Consider the following 21,737-nt stretch of genomic DNA (forward strand, 5'->3'; position numbering starts at 1 on the left):
AAATTAGAGCTACTAGTTCAACATATTTATGGCTTAGTTATTGCTTAATCCAGTTGTGGAGTTAGAATGGTTCATCTGAGTGCATATCTTTACTAGGCAGCATGTAAGCTTGAGCGCACCTCCAAGAAGCCTGCTAGGTTTTGTCCGTGGGGAGGGTAGCAGTGCTGGAGAGGATTAATGTGAAAAACCCAGTAGTATCCAAATGTATTATCCTGTTGTACTTAAGGAACGACATGAAGCTGTTGTACGTCGCACAATTGAAAGAAGCCAGAAGCCAAAACAAAAGCAAAACAGGTGGTCCTGGGGAGGAGCGCTACATAGCCGCATTAATAACACAGGTAAAGAGGGAGGCCTGGTTTGCTAGCCAGTTTCCCTGCCCTGTCAGTTAACTGGAATTTACTTTCCTTCTGTTCCAAAGAAAGATCATGCAGTATATGCTGGTTTAAATTCTCTGTTCTTTATCTTATTGCTAGCAACAGCATGTTTCTGACCTTCTTGTGTAGCAAAAGTATAACAAGGAGAAATCTGAACAAAAGTGGAAACTTGTTTCGGGATTTGACTAATTCTGTATTTCTATTTTGCTACAGCTTCTCGCTTCTGCTGCTTTGGTATTGTTTGTGTGTGTATGTGTTGGTGTGCTTGTGGTATCTCAATTTTGTGATGTGAGCTACTGTGTGCAAATGTTAAATATCATGGCTCAAAAAATAGTTCTGGTGGAAGTGACCAAATAGCAAGATTAAAACAGAAAGAAGAAAATTGAATATTTGTGATAAGCTATCTGTATCTTATACAGATAATCAGGGAGGCTGGAAAAAAGCCCCTTTTTTTCTTTGAAAAAGCTTAGATGGACAAATTAAGTGAATTTTTGCTATATGATTTTTTCCTCAATTGTCTTCTCTAACTAAATCTGATAGTTATTATTATGTATGTGCCCTGTTAAATATGACTAAAATTCAAAAAAGAGAACTTGTTCTATATTTCTTTCACCAGAAAGTGGTACTTAAAAAGAATGCTTCTCTTCCTACTCTAACATATACTTTTAATTGCATACTTTGCATTAATTTTTAATTTTAGCCTTTTATCAAGGAGGGGGAAAAATATTAAGAATGATCTGAAATCTAATTCATCACACATAAGTTCAGCGAACAGTTATCTTTCATAAAATCATGAGTGGTTTTTTTTCTTTTTTTTTTTAAATTAGCTCTGTATAACTTGATTTTTATTTTCTTTACTGTTAAAAGTCATTGTCTTGCATTCTGTCCCTAGGTTATTTTTTTGAATCATCATTCACCTTTCTCGATTTAGCAGGCCTGGAGCACCACTTCAGATCTCTGGGTGGTGCTAGAAAACCTGGTACATAATCACTGTAGTTTGTTGATACCTTTACCCATAGCTAGTTCTCAGGAAATGAGATCATCAGTAACTAAACCATCCTCACGTAGTTGCGGTGCATGCTTAACATCATGCTCATAGTTTAGAACTGTTGTTAGTCCCAGATTTTGTTGTTGTTATTTATTTTTAATATGGAGAGTTATTGCTAGCTGACTCCAAAGACCTGGCACAATTCACTAAAATGAAGTACAATATTCTGTCTACTGGAATTCAAGGAGACGCAATTCGAATCTTTTGATCTTTTTCTAAAATGCTTTTACCATACTGCACGTGCGCATCACATTTATTTTTCACGTGAAGGCAAATACATGGTGAACATGTTGCTCAGATTTTAATAACAAAGAAACCAGCAGTCTTCTAGGTCATAGGTCACATTAGGCCTATTCTACGTTTGTAGGTTTTGTATCGCCAACACTTGCACGCAAATCTTCATGCTGAGTTTTGTTCACTTGAATAATATTCATAGAATTAAGAGAAGTATTGGCATGCCATGCCAAGCCAAATGCAAGAGGCAATTTTCATATTCTCGTTAGTAATCTTCAAAAAGTTGTTTTTTTTCTGAATTTTTCTGAATTTTCATCCCCCTCCAGTAACTAGTTACGTACCCTCACAGAGTCATTCTAACATCACACAAATTAAGAAAATGATCACGTAGTGTAGGGGATCATCTTTCCTTCTCCCCCCAGCCTGTTACAGTGAATCCTGTATAGTTCACAGATCTGGGAAGAATAAAGGCATTTTTCATGCACCGTATTTCTATGCAATTCTTCTATCTACAGTGAGAATGCTTTAATCTACTAGATCAAACAGCTAAATATAATACTGATGTAATTGTCATAAACTTTTGCAGATAATCTTTCAGCAGCAGCATCCTTAATGTTATCAGTGTCCCGGTCTTTTATCTGCTTCCAAAACAGTATGTGGACTTACCTGTAGACATGGAGAATATGAATCAGCAGGGCATTAGGCATCTGGTTAAATTCTTTGCTGAGTAGCACCAAATTTGCAGTACGTGCTAAAAATGTAAGCAAAAGCAGAATTGACTCTTCCACTATCTTCTGATTGTCAGATTTCCAAATAGAATTTGCACTAAAGGATAGTTAGTTGATACACTTAGCTTTTTTTTTTCTTTGATTTTTGAGAGAGAAGACAAAGCGTAAGGCTGGCTGTCCTGCTTATTCTTCCTCTTCTGGCATTGCTAGCAAATATCCCATGGCATATGTGGGTGCACAAAGTATATATGATCTGTATTCTTGAGGGAGCCATCATCCTCTCAGTAGGATGCAGATGTTGACTGCAGCAATTGCACAGGCAAATGCTGTAATGTTGTTCTAAAATCCACAGAGCCTAGAAGCAAAATAAATCCCTTCAGTATTATATATATACACTAAACATGTGCATGACAAGTAGTCTGCAGCCTTCCACAGAGACTCATTTTCTTTATCTGTTAAGCTGTGTGCAGTTTGGATTGACTAACTGCAACTTAATTCACAGCAGGTAGAAGATGACTCTGTGATGGGAAATATAGTACATGCACAGAAATGTCCACAGAAACGTGGACATTATATCTTTTGTGCTTACTCCTGCTCCCCATGGGTACTAGCCTTCCCTTAATCTGTTGGAATTTTGTTAACATGGTGCTGACCTTCTGCCTGATAGTGGCCTGTCAAATGTCACCTTTGATTCAGGTTTTAAGGGTTTTTACTTGAATGACTTCACATTTCCAAGCATGTTGTCCTTTCCCTGAAGCTTCTATTGTGAGTCATGAGTCAGATGTTTTCAGAGAATATTGAAAGAAACAATAATACCATCCTGGCTACTAGTATCTGCTTCAAATTCTCCATCAAGGTCCTTGAATTGCAACCTGATTGAATGATAATCAGTGAACAGAATATTTTAGATATTTGGAATTTAAATTGAACAGTTTTGTGCCCAGTCTTTGAGTCATCTGTACAATGTCTGCTGAGAAATCCGTTCTATTTTGAAAGTTCTTGTGGTAGAGCAGGAATGACCTAGTCATGTTTTCCTCCTCCCACTAGTGAGCTAGAAACTGGCGTTGTTGCATGTGGGCTGTCAATTAGCATTATCTCCATTTGTTTTAGATCCAGACAGGCGGTCTGTTTCAACAATGAACCTTTCGAAACATGTTGATCCAGTCATTAACAAGCGGCTCTCCTCCTCATCTGCAACATTACTAAATTCTTCAGACAGAGGTACAGTTCCAAAGAGGAAAAAAAAAAAAGCAAGAAAGAAAATGTTCTGTACTGATGTATGGCTTTGCACGTAAAACAAGTGTCTGAAGTCATGTTCTGTACTTTATCTAAATGGAGCGAAAAGACTCCAAATGTGAAAAGTAAATGGTTGAATATTTATTTTTCCTGTGAGAAGAAATATGTATTTCTTGTTTTTAAAACAAGAGAACTTACCTAAACGATCTTTCTTCAGCAAATGATAAAAGTGGTGCTTCTGTCAGGTCTTTAGTAAATGAGGTACAACAATTGAAAGAACACACATCTCTCCATACTGCATGCAATTGTTTGTGACCTTCTATTTATGTTATGCCATTTTGTCATTGTTTTGCTTTTGTTTTACTTTGATAGTAGTTCTTGAATATCTGAAAACATGTTGCATGAAGCTTTCAAGCAGTTATTTTTTTATCATTTCTGATTATTTTTAATGAAGGTGTATGGGTATTTTTCATGTGGTGTCTGTTTATTGACTTTTTGAGTCCTGTTACTTTTCAGAGATTGCTTTATTTCAATGTATGTTTTCAGTGTTTACAACTCTGCACAACTGATAAACAATCAGACTTTTGTGAGTTAATGTAGCTGAATTGCTGCCTCTGTTTTGAGGATTTATGAGGTAGAAGCTTTGAGCCAAAGGGGGTATTATAAAAGAATGTCTCTTGTATAACTTGTGTAAAGAGCTTTACAGAAAAATACTTGGGAAGGACTTTTTGTCCTCTACTGAGAAGTTGTGCCCTATTTCAATCCAGATAAGTGCATATTTTCAAAAACAATTTTTAGAGTGGAGCTTTAGTTGTACTGCAGAAATGATTGGTAGGCATCATTATTTGTGTGTTTTAAGTGCCACGTTTTATGTGCATGGTTAGATGCCTGTTTCTGGTTGCTTTGACCATATTAATGCTTAACACGATTCTGAAGTCTGGTAACTTGTGAAACATAGTGTTATCTTGGGGCATGATTTATTCTAGAACTCCAATAATCTTTTACTCTGAATGTTGAAACCCAAACAGCTTTATTGTGTTCCCTTTAGGTATGTACGTATGTATATTTTTTCCAGTTGATGACTGTTCCTTGCTAGGGATGATTCTTTGAGGAAGGATCTTGAAGGGAGGAGGAAACAGCAGCAAGCATTAAATATGAAGGATAGTCTCTTGCAGACTGTAGCTCAAGGCGTAATGTTTTTTACTACCTACAACAAATTCTGAACAAGTTAGACGGAGAACTAGGCAGGATAATGGTGGGTGAAAGCAAGGAATAGGGAAGTGGGGGCCATATGTCATAAACTTCAAATGCCAAGGTATTCCTTTCTTGGCATCTTCATTAAAACCAGCACAGAAGACCTCAGAACTCTCTTATGTTATGAAGTCTGCGGAAGACATAAAGCAAACTGAAATGGTGTAAATGTCCTTTTTCTTGTGCAGTCATATACCCAAATCTAGTTGAGCGTGTAACAGGCGAAGTGCTGCTCGCCTCTCCAGTGGCCTCAACATCTTAAGGCAAGTGCTTAGAGGAATCATCTGCCTCTGCTCCCATTTTCACCTTCCAGGAGGCACCCAATTGTGTTTTGCCTGTAACACATACTCGTACCTACAAAACAAGGAACCTGAAGATGACGATGATAAGCTTACCCTAAGTGGCTTATAGCTGTCATCAAGAACACGTCTTCTGTTAAGCAGTGTTTATTTTTTATTTTTCTGCCATTTGAAGAACAAGATTTATTATGGCCCAGCCAAAGACTGAAGGTTTTCATTAATGGTTTGCCTGGTTAATTCCTTTTGAAGTACACTAATGCTACATAGCTCTTTATCACAATTTTACAATCAGGCAGCTAGAACAGGCTTTTCATTGTGCTCTGATGGGAGGGGTACTGGACTGGGTAGTTCAAACTTTAACAGAATATGTACAAATACATTCAGTTTGAGAAAGCTTCTGTTGACAATAAATTCAGGTAATGGTGCTCTTTAAGGAAAACTTAGCAAGTAGGTAGTACCATAGGTGTGGCTTTCTTAGTTTTTAAAAAAACAGAACCTGTACTGTAGTTGTGTTCTTCCTCCTCTCTGTAGTGAAAGTTATTCTCAAAAGAGGTGATTGTCTTGATCACTGCATCATCTTTGTCTGCCACCTTTCTAGAAGAAGTTAAAGGGCTGTTGAATCTAAAGACACAATAGTTTTTTCCCACCTACTCCACAGCATTTTTGTGGCTCTCTGAGCAAAGACCAGGTATCAATGAGAGTCCTTCCTGTGTGTTGCTCATCAGGATACCTGTTAAATCCCTGCCTCCCATCTGTTGCTAGAACTAATCAGATGCTGTTGTTTGCTTACTTGCAATTTATTCTGCTGCTACTGCGATAACTTCCTGGTGTTCAGTTGGTATATCCTGAAGGTAAATATAGACAATTGCGATCAATTCAAGGTTGCCAGCTCTATGGCACTTTGTGGATTCTTTTTTTTCTTTTCTTTTCTTTTTTTTTTTTCCCCAGTTTTACTTCGTTAATCTGTTTAACCTGCTCGTAGCTGGGAGTAGGTGTACATCTACCTACCAGGAATGCACTTCCAGTAAGGGATGAAGGAGCAAGCAGCCTGAGACAGCATGAGAGCAACTACAAAACAAATATTTGCCCTTCTCTATCAGGTGTTTTGAAGGATTAAAACACCACCCCAAGGTTTTTGAAAACAAGAGGAAAAAAACCAAAAACCATTGTTATTTAGGGACACTGTTTTGTATTCAGCTTCCTTCAGTGTTAACTGGACTCCGAAGCTGAGTTGTTTAAAGCATTTAGGATGTATACTTGTACTTGAAACTCAGTGAGCCAAGGGTTTTTTGGCTTCTCTGTGCTGACGGTAATGCTAATGACTGCTAGGGTTTGTATTTTAAGTGTCAAATGTGGTGCTTTCAGTGAGCTGCGTGTTTGGGGTAAATGATGATGCTGATCTACAAAACCAAGACGTGTTTATGACAAACTGTGATCTAAAACCATTTTGAAGCGTTAGGGAGACCGGAGCTCCAAGCTCCTGGCTGAAACTGTTGTGCCACCTTTGAACCGCTGTTTAAATGTACTGGCACTACTGCACTTCTCTCTCTGAGCTCACTAGAGGGGCATGTCAACTAGCCCTCTCCCAGTCACTGCCTTGGTGCTGTTAGTTGGTTGCTGTGGGCACAGGGTTGCTTCCGGTAAATAATGTGGATAAGATGTGTCAGGAGTAAAGGAAAAGATAATTAAACCATACTTATCTTCTAGGGCAAACTACAGGGGGATAGCTGAGTGCTGTAAGACATCAGTTTCTTAGCTGCGGCCTCTTTAGACTGCCTGTTCTGTGGGACTTGTGTAAGGTTTGCAGCTGGCCCACAGGACCGGATTACATCATGGCATTTACTTATCATCTCTTTGCAGCTATACAGATGAATTCCAAGTAGCTCTTGTTATGAACAGTAGTGATCTATTGCCCTAAAATTTCAGGGATCATTTTCTAAGGTGTGGAGACAATTTCCATGCAGTATTGGTGTTCTTCTGATAAGTTGTGTGGTCTTTGTGTTAGAATGTCGCTGAAGAATTTCTCCAGGCTCAACATCTAGTAAAGGCTGAGACCACAAAAAAGAATTTGCTGTCTTGAAATAGTAGGTTTAAAATATGACCGTATTGAGCATAATGTCCAGAGAAGAAGCAAAGATTTTGACCACTGTTGCATCCAGTTTAATGATAGTCCTATAACTTGTTCTTCCTTGTTAAGTTGCAAATTTAATGATAATGTGTATGCTGTAATGGAGGTCTCTTTAGGGTATTTTGTGTCCCTGTATAATCTGTACCAATGCAGAATGGAGCTATTAATCACAAAGAGCTCTGGCAGTATTCTATTATGTAAGGACACTTATCCAGAGGGCCTGCTGTGTTTTAGAGTACTATATTTCTATAGTAATGGCACTTATTGAGTTAGCAGAATTTAGGTGAGCAGTTTGAGAAGTGGAAAAAAAAAAAGCACTGAGAGCAGATTAGGCCATTATATTCTCACAGGATGAGATTATTGAGAACAGCCTCTCCTTTCATGGGGCTCATTGTGGAGTAGATTAAAGACAGCTTCCAGGTTTATGGCTTTTAGAAGAGATGGATCTCTACCTTTAAAAATGCAAATTAGCCTGTGGTTTATCATGGCCAGTCATATCAATGAATGTTTTAGAGACTGCACCTCATAAATTCAAGTTGCAGTTTTCTCGCCATAGACACCAAACTATGGCCAATGAATGCTGGCATATAAAACAACTTTATTTCTCTTGCAACACTGAGATTTTTACTATGGCATAACTTTACTGTAATGAACTATGAGAACTATTTCAGCGTTCTGTTTTGTGGTGCTCCTAATAGTATCATTTGTTGCACCATACTGTCAAAGAGCCATCCAGTACAACTGAACAATAACTTACAGGACTTCTTTGGTTACTCCCTTGCCATAATCTATGTTTAAATAGTATTATATTAAAAAATAAAATTATATTAAAAATAATAAAGAAATTGTGTGAGGCAAAACGAAAATACTGATAAACTAAATTTGCGTTATGCAGTATTGGGAGAAGCAATTGTGATTGCAGCCAGATCAGCGTGTATAACATGTTTTCAAAACATACTAACAATGTAAAATGTTGGATCTCGTTACTGTTGTAAATAGAAAATTATCATTAAAGAGGGTTTTTGACAGAATTAAATACACTATGTATTCTGAGGCACCATGTATAACAGAAACAACAGTAGCTGCTGAGCCTGGTATCTGCAGCTCAGGCACACTGTATCCTTTTGTGATGCTTTGACAAAGCCTCATTCTATGACGCAAATCTGTATAGTACTAAGCAGCCCTCTTTGTTTTTTTTCTATCTAGGCTAGCAGACTGCAGATGGTGTTTTAGTAATTGATCTTTTGTATATACCTATATACCTGGTATGTAGAAGGATTTTGGGACACAAACATCTCTAAGTCTATATTAAGGAATGGCAGCTGCTCTCCTGGTACAGGGGATACCCTGCCATCCCTAGTAGTAGGAGATGTGGGATCTGTGCAAAATATCAACATTAACCTGATAACAATTTAGTATAATGCCCCAATAGCACAACATAAACAAATGGCTTTGTGATCTGTAGGAATTCCTCCCCTAAAATGGAATAACATTGAAAAACAAAACAGTGAGTGAGTGTGTGGTTTGGGTTTCTAAAGGATAGTTTCAGGATTTCCATGGTGTGAGGCTGTAATACTAATACTTCTGCAACATGTAGTCATTTGCACACTGTTTGACCTAACATCTTGCTTGTATGATGCATGTTCAGCTCGCCGTCTGCAGCTCAGTCCGTGGGAGAGCAGCATCGTTAGCAGGCTCCTGACGCCCACGCACTCATTCCTGGCCAGAAGTAAAAGCACAGCTGCATTGTCTGGAGATGCAGGTAAACCTATAAGGGCAGAGACTTCATGTCTCAGCCATTTATTTTTCCAGGTTCCCTTTGGGATGTTGTAAAGTTACTGATGTAATTACACGTGTACAGCCTACCAGAATGAGTTTGGAAAACCTGGGGTGCGTTGTATGACAGCTTGAAAGCTTTTGCTATGCTTGTTTGCTCTGCCTCTTTCTTCCTCACCTCCCTCTTAACTGTCTTTGGCCTCTTCATCAGTGTAACAAGGGAATACAACACATGGAGGGCAACAGTGTCACGCTGTCTGTGGCTGTTGAAGGAAATGCCCGCTATGCTGCAAGGAAATAATTCAGCACACCCTCTGCTAACGCTGCGAGCTGTTTGCTGCAAACAGTGCCGTTCTGCACTGGAGCACTTCCCACATGAAACATGTTGGATGTGTTGAGTGATAGGCCCTGGTTGCAGAGGATTTAATAGCATGTAAAGTTAAATGTGCAGGTTTAGCGAGGTTACAGTAACTGTAAAGTTCTCTGCTGACCCCAGAACAGCTCTTTGATGAATTCCTGTGAGGAAGATTAACATGCAGAAATATATAAATATTGCTAGGTCACAACATAAAGCCTGAGTAAAACTGCATTTCAGTGGCAGCCAGGACATACTGGTTTATCATGCGTTTTAGGCATGTGACATCTGCCTTTTCTCTTACCATAGATTGTTTTGAGATCATTCAGTAGGGATTTTACCGTTACAGGAGTACATTACTGCACATGTTGAATGTTTAAGCCTAGGCAGGTCTTTCCTGTTTAATATGGATAGATCTTTATTTTAATTAAAGGACATAGAAGGTAAGAGGGAATAGAGATCTCCTAAGATTACTTCTAAAGAAGCTTTCACTTAAGAACTCTTATCACTAATTAGGCCGCAGTACATTTCCATAGGGGGAGCACTATAGGAGCAAAAATATGACTGGTATTCTTCAAATGGTGGAATTAAAAAGTAGAAATTCCTTTTCACTCTTCAGGACTTTTAAAGCAATAGCTTGTAAAATGAAAGCTTAACATCATCCACCAAGCAGGATATGGAAATGCAATTCTTCACTAGGGAATACCTGAGAAAGCAGTTTCTTGATTTTGAAAGTGGTTACTTAACTGGAACATGTGGGAAGATTATTCTGTGACTGCTATTGTTTCATGATGAAGCTCTAAACTAAGTGGAATATTGAGAAAGATTGCAGATAACAGGAATGACTGATTTAACAGTCATCATTTTGAGGTAACTCCCCAGAAATTCCTTGTCTGTGCTAACTGGAATCGTACCACCCAGAAGAATAATCCATCTTTTCATTGTTTTCCAGATATTATTCTCTAGGAGCAATAACTGCAGTCCCTTGATGCAGGACACTTCCTGGAGATTAATGATCAGGTGGTGGTAATGGCTCACAGCTGTGCTCTGAGCACTCTACTCATCCCAGCCTGTCATTATTCCCTAGAAAATTACCCTGCCTTTTGGCTGTATGGATGAATTGCAGTGCAAAAAATCAAATTAAGTGTCAGTCCATGTCCGTAACACTGAAGTTGAGCAAGCTACTAGGGACCTCCAGCATAAGAGTACATCCAGATATTTTTTTTCAAGTAAGCCTCCGAAACCAAAATGTAATTTTAAACAACTCTCCTCTGTGTTTGTAATCCTGTTGGTACATCCTGATTCACTGGGAGTGCCTCATACAGTGTTGTTTGGCAACCTTGCAAATGAAAACGAACTGCTTGTCTTTGAGCATTTATGATGTCATCCTCTGTGGTAACATTGGATAATCAGAGTGCAGCAGCAGAACTGATTCACAGAGGGTGGAAAATGCATAAATTGTAAGCTGTTAAAGTATACATTTTGCCACTGTCTCCTGTCCAGTTTAGATATGCTCAATCAGATTTTAAAAAAGGTGTTTTCTTGTTTTGCAATTTTTATAAGTTTGTCATCTTTTAATACCTCATTAAACATAAATCTCTATAAATAAGGGAGGCATTAGTGCCCTTGCTGTAACATTTACATGAGACTTCCTTTATTCATAATGTTAATCTCCCAGTGCAGGAGAATTTGCAGAGTTAGGGCTGTTAAGTCCACAAAGTACTGTTAAGTCTATGAGCTCTTCCTGTGACAGCAGTTGCACTGCTGAAAGGCTGGAAGAATTAACTGTATGTAGAACTGTGTGTGCTCAGAAATCTACAGGCAAGAAATGCTTCCTTCTAAGGACAATGAGGAAGGGAAGAGATGGAGAAGTTACGCTATAGAAACTCTGCTCTGTTCCTTCAAGTAATGTACTGAATAGTAATGATGCTAAGACTATATTAAATGACCAGGAGAGACAACGAGAAACAGACAAATAAATCTCTGGTGTAGTAATACAGTTTTCCCCAACCTCCTCCTTCAGTTAAATAGGGAGGAAGTCTAAGAATGCTTTGCTGAAAAAAGTTCCCAGCACTGCATTTTACAGTGCTACAGTTCTGTTTAAACATGTACTCAGAACACCATAAACCTGGTAATTTGCCACTGGCAGGACATCTTTTGGTAACAGTCTTTGTTCTTGTGCAAACCAAAGAAAACTGCCATCCTGGTTACTCATTCAAATCCTAGTTTGTAGGTTGATTTATTCTCATCAACCTGCTTTTTTGTAGTCTGTAAAATATTTTGCTATCGAGAATGTGCTCAAGTTGGCTGTGGTTGAAGCATTATTAAGAAATATTGGAAGTTTGTATATGGATGGGCTTCAAATATTGCTTAGAGGTATTTTAAAAAAATACATCACTTGCTAGAACTTGTAGACAACAGTCAATATCACTGATTTCCTAGATGAAACTGTTTCTGTTGTTAGAGTGTTTTGATCTTTACGCGTCTCCTTTTGTTTTCCTCTACTTCCAAGACCAATTAATAGGAATTCTGGTTTTAGTTTGATTGTTTCCTGTTCCAAATGTAGTTGAAATTCATGTCAATGCATATGCTATGCTAATCAATTTCAGACCAGTTGTTTTGTCCACCTCTTTTTCAGAACCATCAGCTGTATAAAAAAAGAAAAACTTTATTTTCTACTACCCAGTTATGTGGCACACCTCTTTAATTTATTTAAAATACATTTACAAGTGGCTCAGTACATGACTGTGTATTAGAATTGTATCATTACTGTACATATGGCCAAGCTAAGGTGTCACATGATGGTTCTGATTTGAGAATTAGTCATTCCTCTCTTTATTAATATCTTCTTTCTTTTCTCTGTCTTTCTCTGTTGTTTCTGTTCCCGCTGGCTTTCCTCTGTCAATTCTCCAATGATGCTCTATAATTATAATGAATAATTAACAAAAACAACCAACACCGTAGTTATCCCCATTTGTCCCCGTTCAGCGTCTTGCAGCCCCATCAGCCCTCTGTCCTACAAGACCATGAGCTGTAGGAATTCAGCAGACCGAGCAAAACTTTTTGCATCTACTGATGCTGTTGGACGTAGAAGAACACATCTTGCAGGGGTAAGCATGCCAGTTAAATATAAGTTAATGTTTCATGCCATAACCACCTGATTGAATTGCTTGTTCGAAGAAGAATAATTATGAGTCTGATATTTCTCTCTGCAGCTTCCCACTGCCTCCAATTTGGTTCATAGTTGTTCAGATTTTAACCAGTATATACTACATTATCTGTTGACATAGCCTGATTATGCACTAAAGAATCTGCTTGGAAAAACACTCATTTTTACAGAATGCCTTATCTTCTCAAGAGGTACAGAGGCAGTTGCAGAGTGTTTCGTCCCTTTCTCTGAACTTCCAGGGAAAATCAGAGCAGTGTGATTCAGGCAAGATCAAATTCGTGTTGACTGTGCTCCAGGCCAACAGGATGCAGTCAGCTTCAGTTCGGTTATCATTTGCTGAACTTGAGTAGTTACATTTTTTTTCTTGTACTGTGAGTTGTTCACTCTGTTCACTCTTGTAGTAGAGTGTAGTAAGAGTGAAGTTTTTCTGCAAATGATTATGTAAGCGGGCAAAGTAGCAGGAGACAGTGCTGTCTGTTATTGACGTCCTTTTTGGAAGCAGTGTTAAATGAAGGCAGCATGACTCAGAGCCAGTATTAATCTTTGAGGCAGGTGATAGTTCGCTGAAGTTTAGGCTGAGGCATAGCTTTGGGTTATATCTCTACAGAAATCTTGCACTATGTGTAGAACACGTTGTAAACTTCAGGGCTATCAGTTTGGCACCTCTAAGGTCTTTCTTATTGCTTTTTTGTTTGTTTGTTTGTTTTGTTTTCAATTAAAAAGAAAAGTTGATACATCTTGGTGGGAAAAAAATGACCTAAGAATATTGTTAATACCAAATGACAGAGTTAAGAGCTATTTTCAGTAGACTACATGTTGTGGAGAATCTTTTTACTGGTTAGCTTCTGTAGGAATTCAGATTTTTTACTTCACTGGTAAAAAACAGTATTTTCAAGACTAGTGAGGTAGATCCTATATAGACAGTATTTTTCTAGCAAGCTGGAATTCTTGTTCATTGTAATGCATTTATTCTGGCTGCATACAGTCTGGTAACTTGGGTGATTATCATCATATTAATCAGTAGAACTCTTGTAAATGATAATGCAAAAGGGCTGGTTAATTACTCTCAAGTAACAACTTCAGGACTGGGACCACTTACTGCTTATCACACATTATGTGATGTTTTTGACAATTTAAAATAACTAGTTTTATCCCTACGCAAAAATACCTCATGGCTTTACAAAGATAGACCAGGGTTTATATGCTCATACAGTTGTTTTCAATCTTCTCCAGTTGTTAGATGTGTTTTCATGTCTCGCTTACTCTAGGGATGAGTGGTAGCCCCTCTACACTGTGCTGGCTGAGTGACAGTTCAGGGTACTCTCCTGTATTCTCATTCTTCAGACTCTTAGAGCTTAAGCTCATTATTCCAAAAACCCAGCATTTTTCATTTATATCTAGGTGGAGGAAATTTGTAGATGCTTAAATTCTGATACACTGCCTTAAGCCAATAGTTCTATTAATACAAACCAGAGCTGTAACAGAAATATTTCTTAAAAATAGAATAATTTTTCATAGTTCTTATCCCAAGATGAGAAATAAAGAAGGGAAGATATGAAATTACTGTGATGTATAGGAATTAGTGGCAAAAAAAAAACAACCCCAAACTATATACTGTGGAATCATTCAAGAAAAAAAAATTAGGATACCACATTTCCAGACTTTGAGGGCATCTGTGGTGTTGACATATAGCAATGAAAGCAAAAAGTCTGTTTTATGTAGGGTCTCTTTCAGACTGGGAGTCCAGAGAGTGAGTTTTTTGGTTGGGTTTTTTTGTTTGCTTTTTTTTTCCCAAATGAAATCCAGAGTTTATGGGGAATAAGTATTGTCTTTGGAAGCACTGGACTGTACTATGTGGCAACCAGCAAAGATCAAGCCTTAAAAGGTAACTTTTTGCCTACGTAAAAATAAGCCTCTGCAAATTACATCTTAAGACAGTAAAGAGCATGATTAAGAAGGATCATTGTTGTCAAATGTATATTTACTGACAAAAGCAGTGTCAGGTTACAGAAGCTATATTCATGAACTTGTCAAACAGGCTTTAAGAAACTACTGACTCAGCACTACTTTTTCTCAGCCCCACAACCCCTCATCCTTAACTGAGCTTGCTTTGCTTTCTTTAGCTGTGCGAACTGTGGCTTGACTTTGTCTTTGTTTGCTGAACTATAGACTGACAAAAAAGAAAAGGAGAGAGACCATTTGTCATCCAACTTCTCAGCCAACATGAAAGGAGGTCATTTTTCTTCCAACCCCAAAGCTAGATCACCAGCTCCCTCTCCAGTTTGGTAAGCCAAGTACATGCTTTAGCTGGAGGTTGAGCTATAGGCAGCTCCAATTTTTCTGTTAATTAAATGTTAGCCTCCACAGGAAAATCGGTGCAACCTTATTTGGTGGTATAAATATTTTCTATATGAAACAAAGTAAAGATGGTCTTATTTTTAGAAAAAAAAATACTGTTGCTTTTTAAGGAAAGGGAAAAAGGAGTGATGTACCTGGTTTCTTACCTCTTGGCTTTGTCAGTGCTCACATATCTGGAGAGCTGCAAAGAGAAGCATTTTGCATGAAAGCTCATCAGTTGCTCCAGCAGTTCTGCTTGATAGCAGAGAAACAGGGAAGTTGTTTTGTTTTCAGCTATTAAAACTGTAGAGGTGATATGTAGGTGATGTCCAGCAGAGCGTGTCTTGCAGTGATTGTCACTCTGTGATTCCACAGGCATGCATCAAAGTCTTTGCCTTCTTTGGCTGGCACACTCAAGCAGATATCTTCCCCACCTGGTTCCTCCAAAGTTCCTTCTACTCAGGCACGTCCTCCTTCTCCTGGCAACATCCGGCCTGTCAAAAAAGACGTCAAACCTGAGAATGAAAAGAAAAGACCAGAAAAGGATGCTGAAAAGGCCAATGAGGAGAGGACAGAAGAGAGTAAAGAAACACCATCAGGTGCTGGAGAATCTGCAAATCAGGAAGAGCTCACTGTCCAGGCAGAGGTTGCTCAAGGTAAGGAGAAGCTCCTGTTGAGGTTAAGGAATGCCTGAGTGTTCTTCTTTCATGTTCTTCTGTCTCTTTCTCTGAAACAATAAAGCTTTAAATAACTTTCTATCAAGTGTTAGTTATTCAGAATGTTACGCTTACAGATGTATGTTAATTATGAGAAAAGTATAAAGAGGCTGAAGCCCTCCTTTTGCAACAGCCAGAATAGGCACACCTGCGTCACACATCTGTTTTCTCTGTCTTTTTGGTAGAGAAAAGATAGAGGGACTTTGTCCCTCATATCATGATACAACTTCTTTTCAGACTCTGGAGTAGAAGAGCAATGGTCTGAAAATTAACAATACAGGAAGTCATCACTTAAGGGGGTAGTGTGAGCAAGGATAATGTCCAGTTCTGCCAGCTGTGTAGTACAGTGATGCTGATAACATGAAACTGTACCTACTTAACTATAATATTGCTGGAGTACCACATAGTGGGAGAGATTAGTAGGGTAAAGTGGAATCCAAGTAGATACAAAATACAATAATGATTATAATTCATAAGAAGAGGAAAAGATGTATCTGAAAGTGAAAAATATAGGCTTGTTCTAATAGAATTTTTAGACCATTGTAAATGCAGTATGAACTGTCTCAAGGATGGGCTAGTATGGCCATTGTGACCCCTGGGATTGACAGGATGTGTTACCTGGTGTTCTTAATTTAAAAGTAATAGATTCCCTTGCAACCGTCCTTTAGAAAACAGTTTTATGTATTAATAATCCTGTATTTAACTGCAAGATGCATAATTGGAGGTTGTTCTTCTATAAGAAAACTCGTTATGAATTGATTACTTTTGTTTTAGTAAGTTCTGTTACTGTAGTTGCAGTCTGGTACCTAGGTCTTACCACACAAGGTGCAATCCCAGATGTATCTCTTGGTAATGGGCATATAAAGAAGGTGTGAGATGACTGGCATGATGGTGTGGGATTTCGTTACTTTTCTGATAGCCTTCTGCTTGCATCACAGAAAACTTCCATTTCAAAGTACTTTGGGGATACCTCCAAAGGTTCCCTTTGCAAGTGTGTACACGCTGTGCTTTCCAGGCCCAAAGACCAGAAAAACATGGTCATGTTTGTTTGGCAGTTTAGCTCAGGAGGAAGAGAGGCTCAACTTCTCTGCAGAGTCAGTCAATGTTTGAGTAGTGACAGGGTTACTTAGTATGGAAACAGGTCATCTGTGATAAGGGGATCTGAAAGTGAAGTAGTTTGCCTGTCAGCTGTGTAGACGGCCAGGAGATCAGCAGGTAATGATCACTGATGGAACTATTCAAGCTTTTGCAGTCAAATCTCACCTCCAGTGACGGTGATTCCACCACCTCCCTTGGCACCCCGTTCCATTGCCTGACCACTCTCTCGGAGAAGTATTTCCTAACCTGAATCTCCCCTGGTGCAATTTGAGGCCATTCCCCCTAGTCCTATTGCTAGTTACATGGGAGAAGAGGCCAACTCCCACCTCACCGTCCCTGGAGGCGTTCAAGAAATGTTTAGATGTTGTGTTGAGGGACATAGTTTAGTGGAAAATAGTGGTGATAGGTGGATGGTTGGATTGGATGATCTTGGAGGTCTTTTCCGAACTTGGTGATTCTATGATTCTATGAAACCCCAACTGGAAGCTGTTAATGAGGTGAGGAAAACAATATTGTAAAAAACAGTTAGAAATGTAGATTTTGGTTATCTCCTTGCCATTTCTGATGAGTTACTTCACATTTATCTTCTCAAGATCTGACTCAATTGCTAATTCAAATGCTTCCCTATCCATTTTTTGTCCATGTTGCCAGATGTGATTACCTTGAGAGTGTTTCCTTCAAGTTAGCTTGTGTGTTGTTAATGGTCTCCGGCCTCTAGGGAAAAAGCATAGTAGAGATGTCCTGTACCTGTGCTAGAAAATGTCAGGCAAGATTGCAAAAGCGTGGATTAGTGTTTAACTTGAGAAAAATCTGTAACGTCTCCTCTACCAGTTGGCTAAAGGTGGCCAAAGATGGTCCTGGGTAAAGAATATAATAATATGAAGCATGTGCTTGCCTCACCACTGTAAAAATAAAAAAAAATACAGAAGGAGGGAGAGCAATCTTTACCTTCATGAGAGCAATTTTAATGAATTAGTGACAGCAAAGCCTCTTAAGATTTGAATGCAAGCCATAGTTTGCCATTAGTGGCAAGGCTTGTAAGAAGCTGCGCTGTTTCTGTGAGTCGCCTTGTTGTGGACCAGCCATAACATACATCAAAAGTACATGCAGAAATTCTATTTGGCTGGTAAAAGCTGGAATATCTGCAAAACTGCTAACAGTCTGTGTTCTGCCCTTACTGCAGATCACTTCAGGCAGTTGATGTTTGAGATCACCAAGTCACTTAAAGCCTACTCACCAAAAAGCGTGGCTCTGATTTTCAGCTATAGTCTATCAAAACAGAAGAAAATGTGATATTACAACTTGTAATTTCTGGTCTCTGAAACTTAGCAAATATGATGATAGGGACTTGCTGAGTCAGCATTCCTCCCATTGAGACCCTGTCAGCATTTATTCTTTTGGCAGAGAAGTTGGCTTAACCTTTCAACTGAAGCTGCTTTCACAAAACAAACTTCCATTAGGAAATATGTATTCCTCGCTTTTAGAAAATTTTTCCTCCTCTGAATCATTTATAAAACCGTGTAAGCTTGAAAATACTTTATTGAATATTTGAAACTGTATTTTTCTTTCAAGAGGTAGGGGTGTGTGAGAGTGAGGCAGGGCAAGACAGAGAAAGAGCAAAAAAGAAAAAGATGAGTATCATCTTGGCTGCTGTGCCTGTTGAGACCAGTTTTCCTTCCTATCTATTTCAGCAGCCAGCCCATCCCTACCTTCTGCTCCCCCAGCACTTTCTCCACCTCCAGCCCCCACAAAGACCTCTGCAGGTACAACAGATCCTGAGGAAGCAACAAGGCTGCTGTCAGAGAAGAGGCGCCTCGCTCGTGAGCAGCGGGAACGAGAGGAGCAAGAAAGGAGGGAGAGAGAAGAGCTTGAAAGGTGATCCTGCACCTCTGTAATGGAGAATATATGTTTTTAGCAGCTTCCTAGTAACTGTTTGTGTATATTTTGTTGTTCTATTGTAATATGTGAAGCACAGTGCTGAGGCGCAGGAGACACTGCACTTCTCCCAGAATAATTTTCTTTTGAAGTTTTTCATAGGAACAATGTATATCTAAACAGATCTGTAATGTTAAAACCTATCCCAAATAGATATGTATTTTATTAGAGCTTGAAAATAGGACAGCATTAGAGAGCAGATCCTCAGTGTAGTGCTTGATTGTTTTCTCAGACTAACAAAGCTGTACTTGTTTATTCTGACTAGGGAACCCTGCTTGGCTGTTATCAACACTGCAACAGTGGCAATGTCTCTTACTTCGAACCATTAGAATCTGTTTAGATATCTAGCAGCTGTGACTTAAAAATTTCTGTTTTCTCATTTAAAATCAGTACACCCAACAGGTTTGAGGTAGTGAATGTGGTGTGTTATTTCTGCCAGCCCATCTGGACACTTATGACTGTGGCTGTAACACAACACAAGTTGAGCACATTTTAGAGGGATGCCACACCTCTGGAATTTGTTGTACTTCCTTAGCAACACTGCCAAATGCAGGAACGAGGCAAAGACAGCTGAAATAGCCTGAATTCCCACAAGTCTCATGATCCTGTCCCTCTCAAAATGATTTTAAAGAAAGTAAGCTGCTGTGGTGTAAGAGTAATATGGTGAATAAATACTAAAGGTAAACAAAAGGTAAAGGATAATCAGCTTTCACAACAAAGTTTTCAGTCTTTATTGAGTGCCTTCATAAATGAGTCTGAAAGGACATGTGGCCAATGAGATAATGCAGGTCTTCAGTGAGATGAAAGCCAGTCATGAAAAGTTCAAAGATGTATCTTATATTGCTGAAGATACAAAATGGAAGCTGGATACCAATACTGTTAAGCGTAGTGGAAGGCATACAATGAAATAATTATTACTTATTTGGTGGTGGTCTCTGGGCTAATTATTTCTCAGGGAAGAGATCTTGTTTGGAGTTGAGTATGCAGAAGTATCAGATGAGCCATGGGCAATAAAATAAATGAACCATTATGAACTACTAGAAAAAGAGAACAAAATGGAAAATGTCAGTATGAATTATCCATGGTGAATCTACATCGTGAATGTTGAGTTCTGTGTTATTTTTGAGAGTAAAACCAGTAAACTAGGAAAACGAGCAGAGAAAGACATCAAGGATAATCAGAAGTATAGAATGGCTCCTGTGCTGAAGTATAGAATATATCTGAGAGATCAATAAGAAGTTGCATCAGGTGAGGGTGGAGGTTTAGGAGCAGGCTCTTCACTGAGAGGGTCGTTGTGCACTGAAACGGGCTCCACAGGGCAGTGATCACAGCCCCAAGCTGCCGGAGTTTGAGCAGCATTTGGACAACACTCATAAAGTTTGAATTTTGGGTGGTCCTGTGTGGAACCAGGAGTTGGACTTAATGATTTTTGTGGGTCTCTTCCAACTTTGGATATTCTGTGATTCTGTGGGGATTCTTATATATTAGATCCACACCTAAACAGGTGGTGATTGTTCAGCTGGGAAGTCCACTTTCCCTCTGCTTCTGAGTGGAGATATGGTAAGCTACAAAGTCCACAATAATTTGAGATGAAGAGAAAAATTATTCACTCCCGTAAGATAAGGATGAGGACTGTCAAATGAGAGTAGGAAGTAACATGTTCAAAAATCATGAAGATGAGATGATGTAGGTTTTGTTTATTTTTTTTTTAATTTGGGAGTCATTGCTGCAAGTTAAGATGGGTACCAAGAAAGTATACTATTTCAAAACATGATTAAATGAAATAACTGAGGGAAGCGTCTTTCAAGATATGGTGAAGTCAGTCGTACTGTTTCTGAATCAGAAAGCACCTGAGCCAGGAATCAATGGAATCCTGTCATATAATGGACAAGTAAAACCTTGCAAATGTTTTATGTTGTTCTATAGGGCATCTATCACCTTTGGTGCCTGCTGAAAGCAGAAGAGGTGGCTTGGCCTCACCCTGTTCAGATGTTTTTGAGATTCTTATGAATGAAAAACTAGTGTAGCCTTTCTCCAGCTGTTCTGCCGTGCTGATATCTTGGATCAGGAATCTGTTTTTTTTCTTTTTACCTTATGCTTTTTTCATGATTGCAGGCAAAAGAAGGAGGAGCTGTCCCAGAGGATAGCTGAAGAAAGAGCTCGCCGAGAAGAAGAAGAATCTCGCAGACAGGAAGCTGAAAGAAAACGAAAAGATGCAGAGGAGGAGAGGGAAAAGGAAGAACGGCTGCGCCGACAGGCAGAAGAGAGAGAACAGAAGGAGAGAGAAGAGATGGAGCGCATTCAGAAACAAGTATGCTCCCTTCTTGGAATTTCTGTGCAGCACCTAATTTAGAGGGGTATTTAAAATAGAAATGCTACACAGAGTGAATAGGATTGTGGCTGAATTCGTTTCATGGAGTAAAGATGCTTCTTCTTGACAAAAGCTTGCAGTAGGGAGGGTTTTTGTTAGCTTGTTTTTGGTTTTTTGTTTTCTTGTAAAAGTTGCTTATTTTAGAACAAATTTTGTGATGAAAAATCAATAGAGTTGTAACAGAGGAAGTTTATGAATGGTGTCACATGAGAGAACTGTTTGTCCATACAGTTGTAGAAAGTCTAGCGACCGAGATAACTGTTGATACCTCATACTTGGAAATGTTCAAGGGCAGCTTGGATGGGGCTGAGCAACCTGGTCTAGTGGGAATAAACTGTTGTAGTAGTTCTGTCATACAACATTGTCATATTAGGGGAGCAAAGCATTTCTACTGTATATTCCAGAGAAGTTTTACATTTAATCTAAAAAGCAGGAATTGAAGGCTTGTGCAAATGTACCCGCAGCTGTTTGTCCTTGGTCTCACTAAGCAATAATTCTGCTGGCCAAATAAAGTATTCTACTTCTTTACTTCCAGAAACATCCACCACTCAATACATGGATCTCTTGAATGCTTTGCTGTGTGCTGTTCTAATGCTGAAGGCTATTCAGTCTGAGAAAGTTGTTGGCAGCTTTAAACCCCAAGGTGTAATGTTGCACATATGTATAGATGAGCAGATATCAG

The 21,737-nt window shown here is 38.9% G+C and overlaps 1 protein-coding gene across 5 annotated transcripts in view; it reads left to right on the forward strand.

Annotated features, from left to right (window-relative positions):
- The window catches only part of MAP7 (microtubule associated protein 7), a 102,377-nt gene that overhangs the window by 70,184 nt on the left and 10,456 nt on the right, over positions 1-21,737 (forward strand). For 4 of the 5 annotated variants that reach the window (XM_021389928.1, XM_021389926.1, XM_021389923.1 and 1 more), the window contains 8 exons: positions 227-338; positions 3,495-3,605; positions 8,947-9,060; positions 12,418-12,539; positions 14,768-14,883; positions 15,311-15,591; positions 18,441-18,624; positions 20,800-20,995. In XM_021389928.1, the coding sequence (XP_021245603.1) occupies positions 227-338; positions 3,495-3,605; positions 8,947-9,060; positions 12,418-12,539; positions 14,768-14,883; positions 15,311-15,591; positions 18,441-18,624; positions 20,800-20,995 (1,236 nt within the window). The remainder of the gene's footprint in view (positions 1-226; positions 339-3,494; positions 3,606-8,946; positions 9,061-12,417; positions 12,540-14,767; positions 14,884-15,310; positions 15,592-18,440; positions 18,625-20,799; positions 20,996-21,737) is intronic. The other variant, XM_021389924.1, reaches the window with a different exon arrangement.

The sequence above is a fragment of the Numida meleagris genome, chromosome 3 (genome assembly GCF_002078875.1).
Source record: "Numida meleagris isolate 19003 breed g44 Domestic line chromosome 3, NumMel1.0, whole genome shotgun sequence".
NCBI lineage: Eukaryota > Metazoa > Chordata > Aves > Galliformes > Numididae > Numida > Numida meleagris.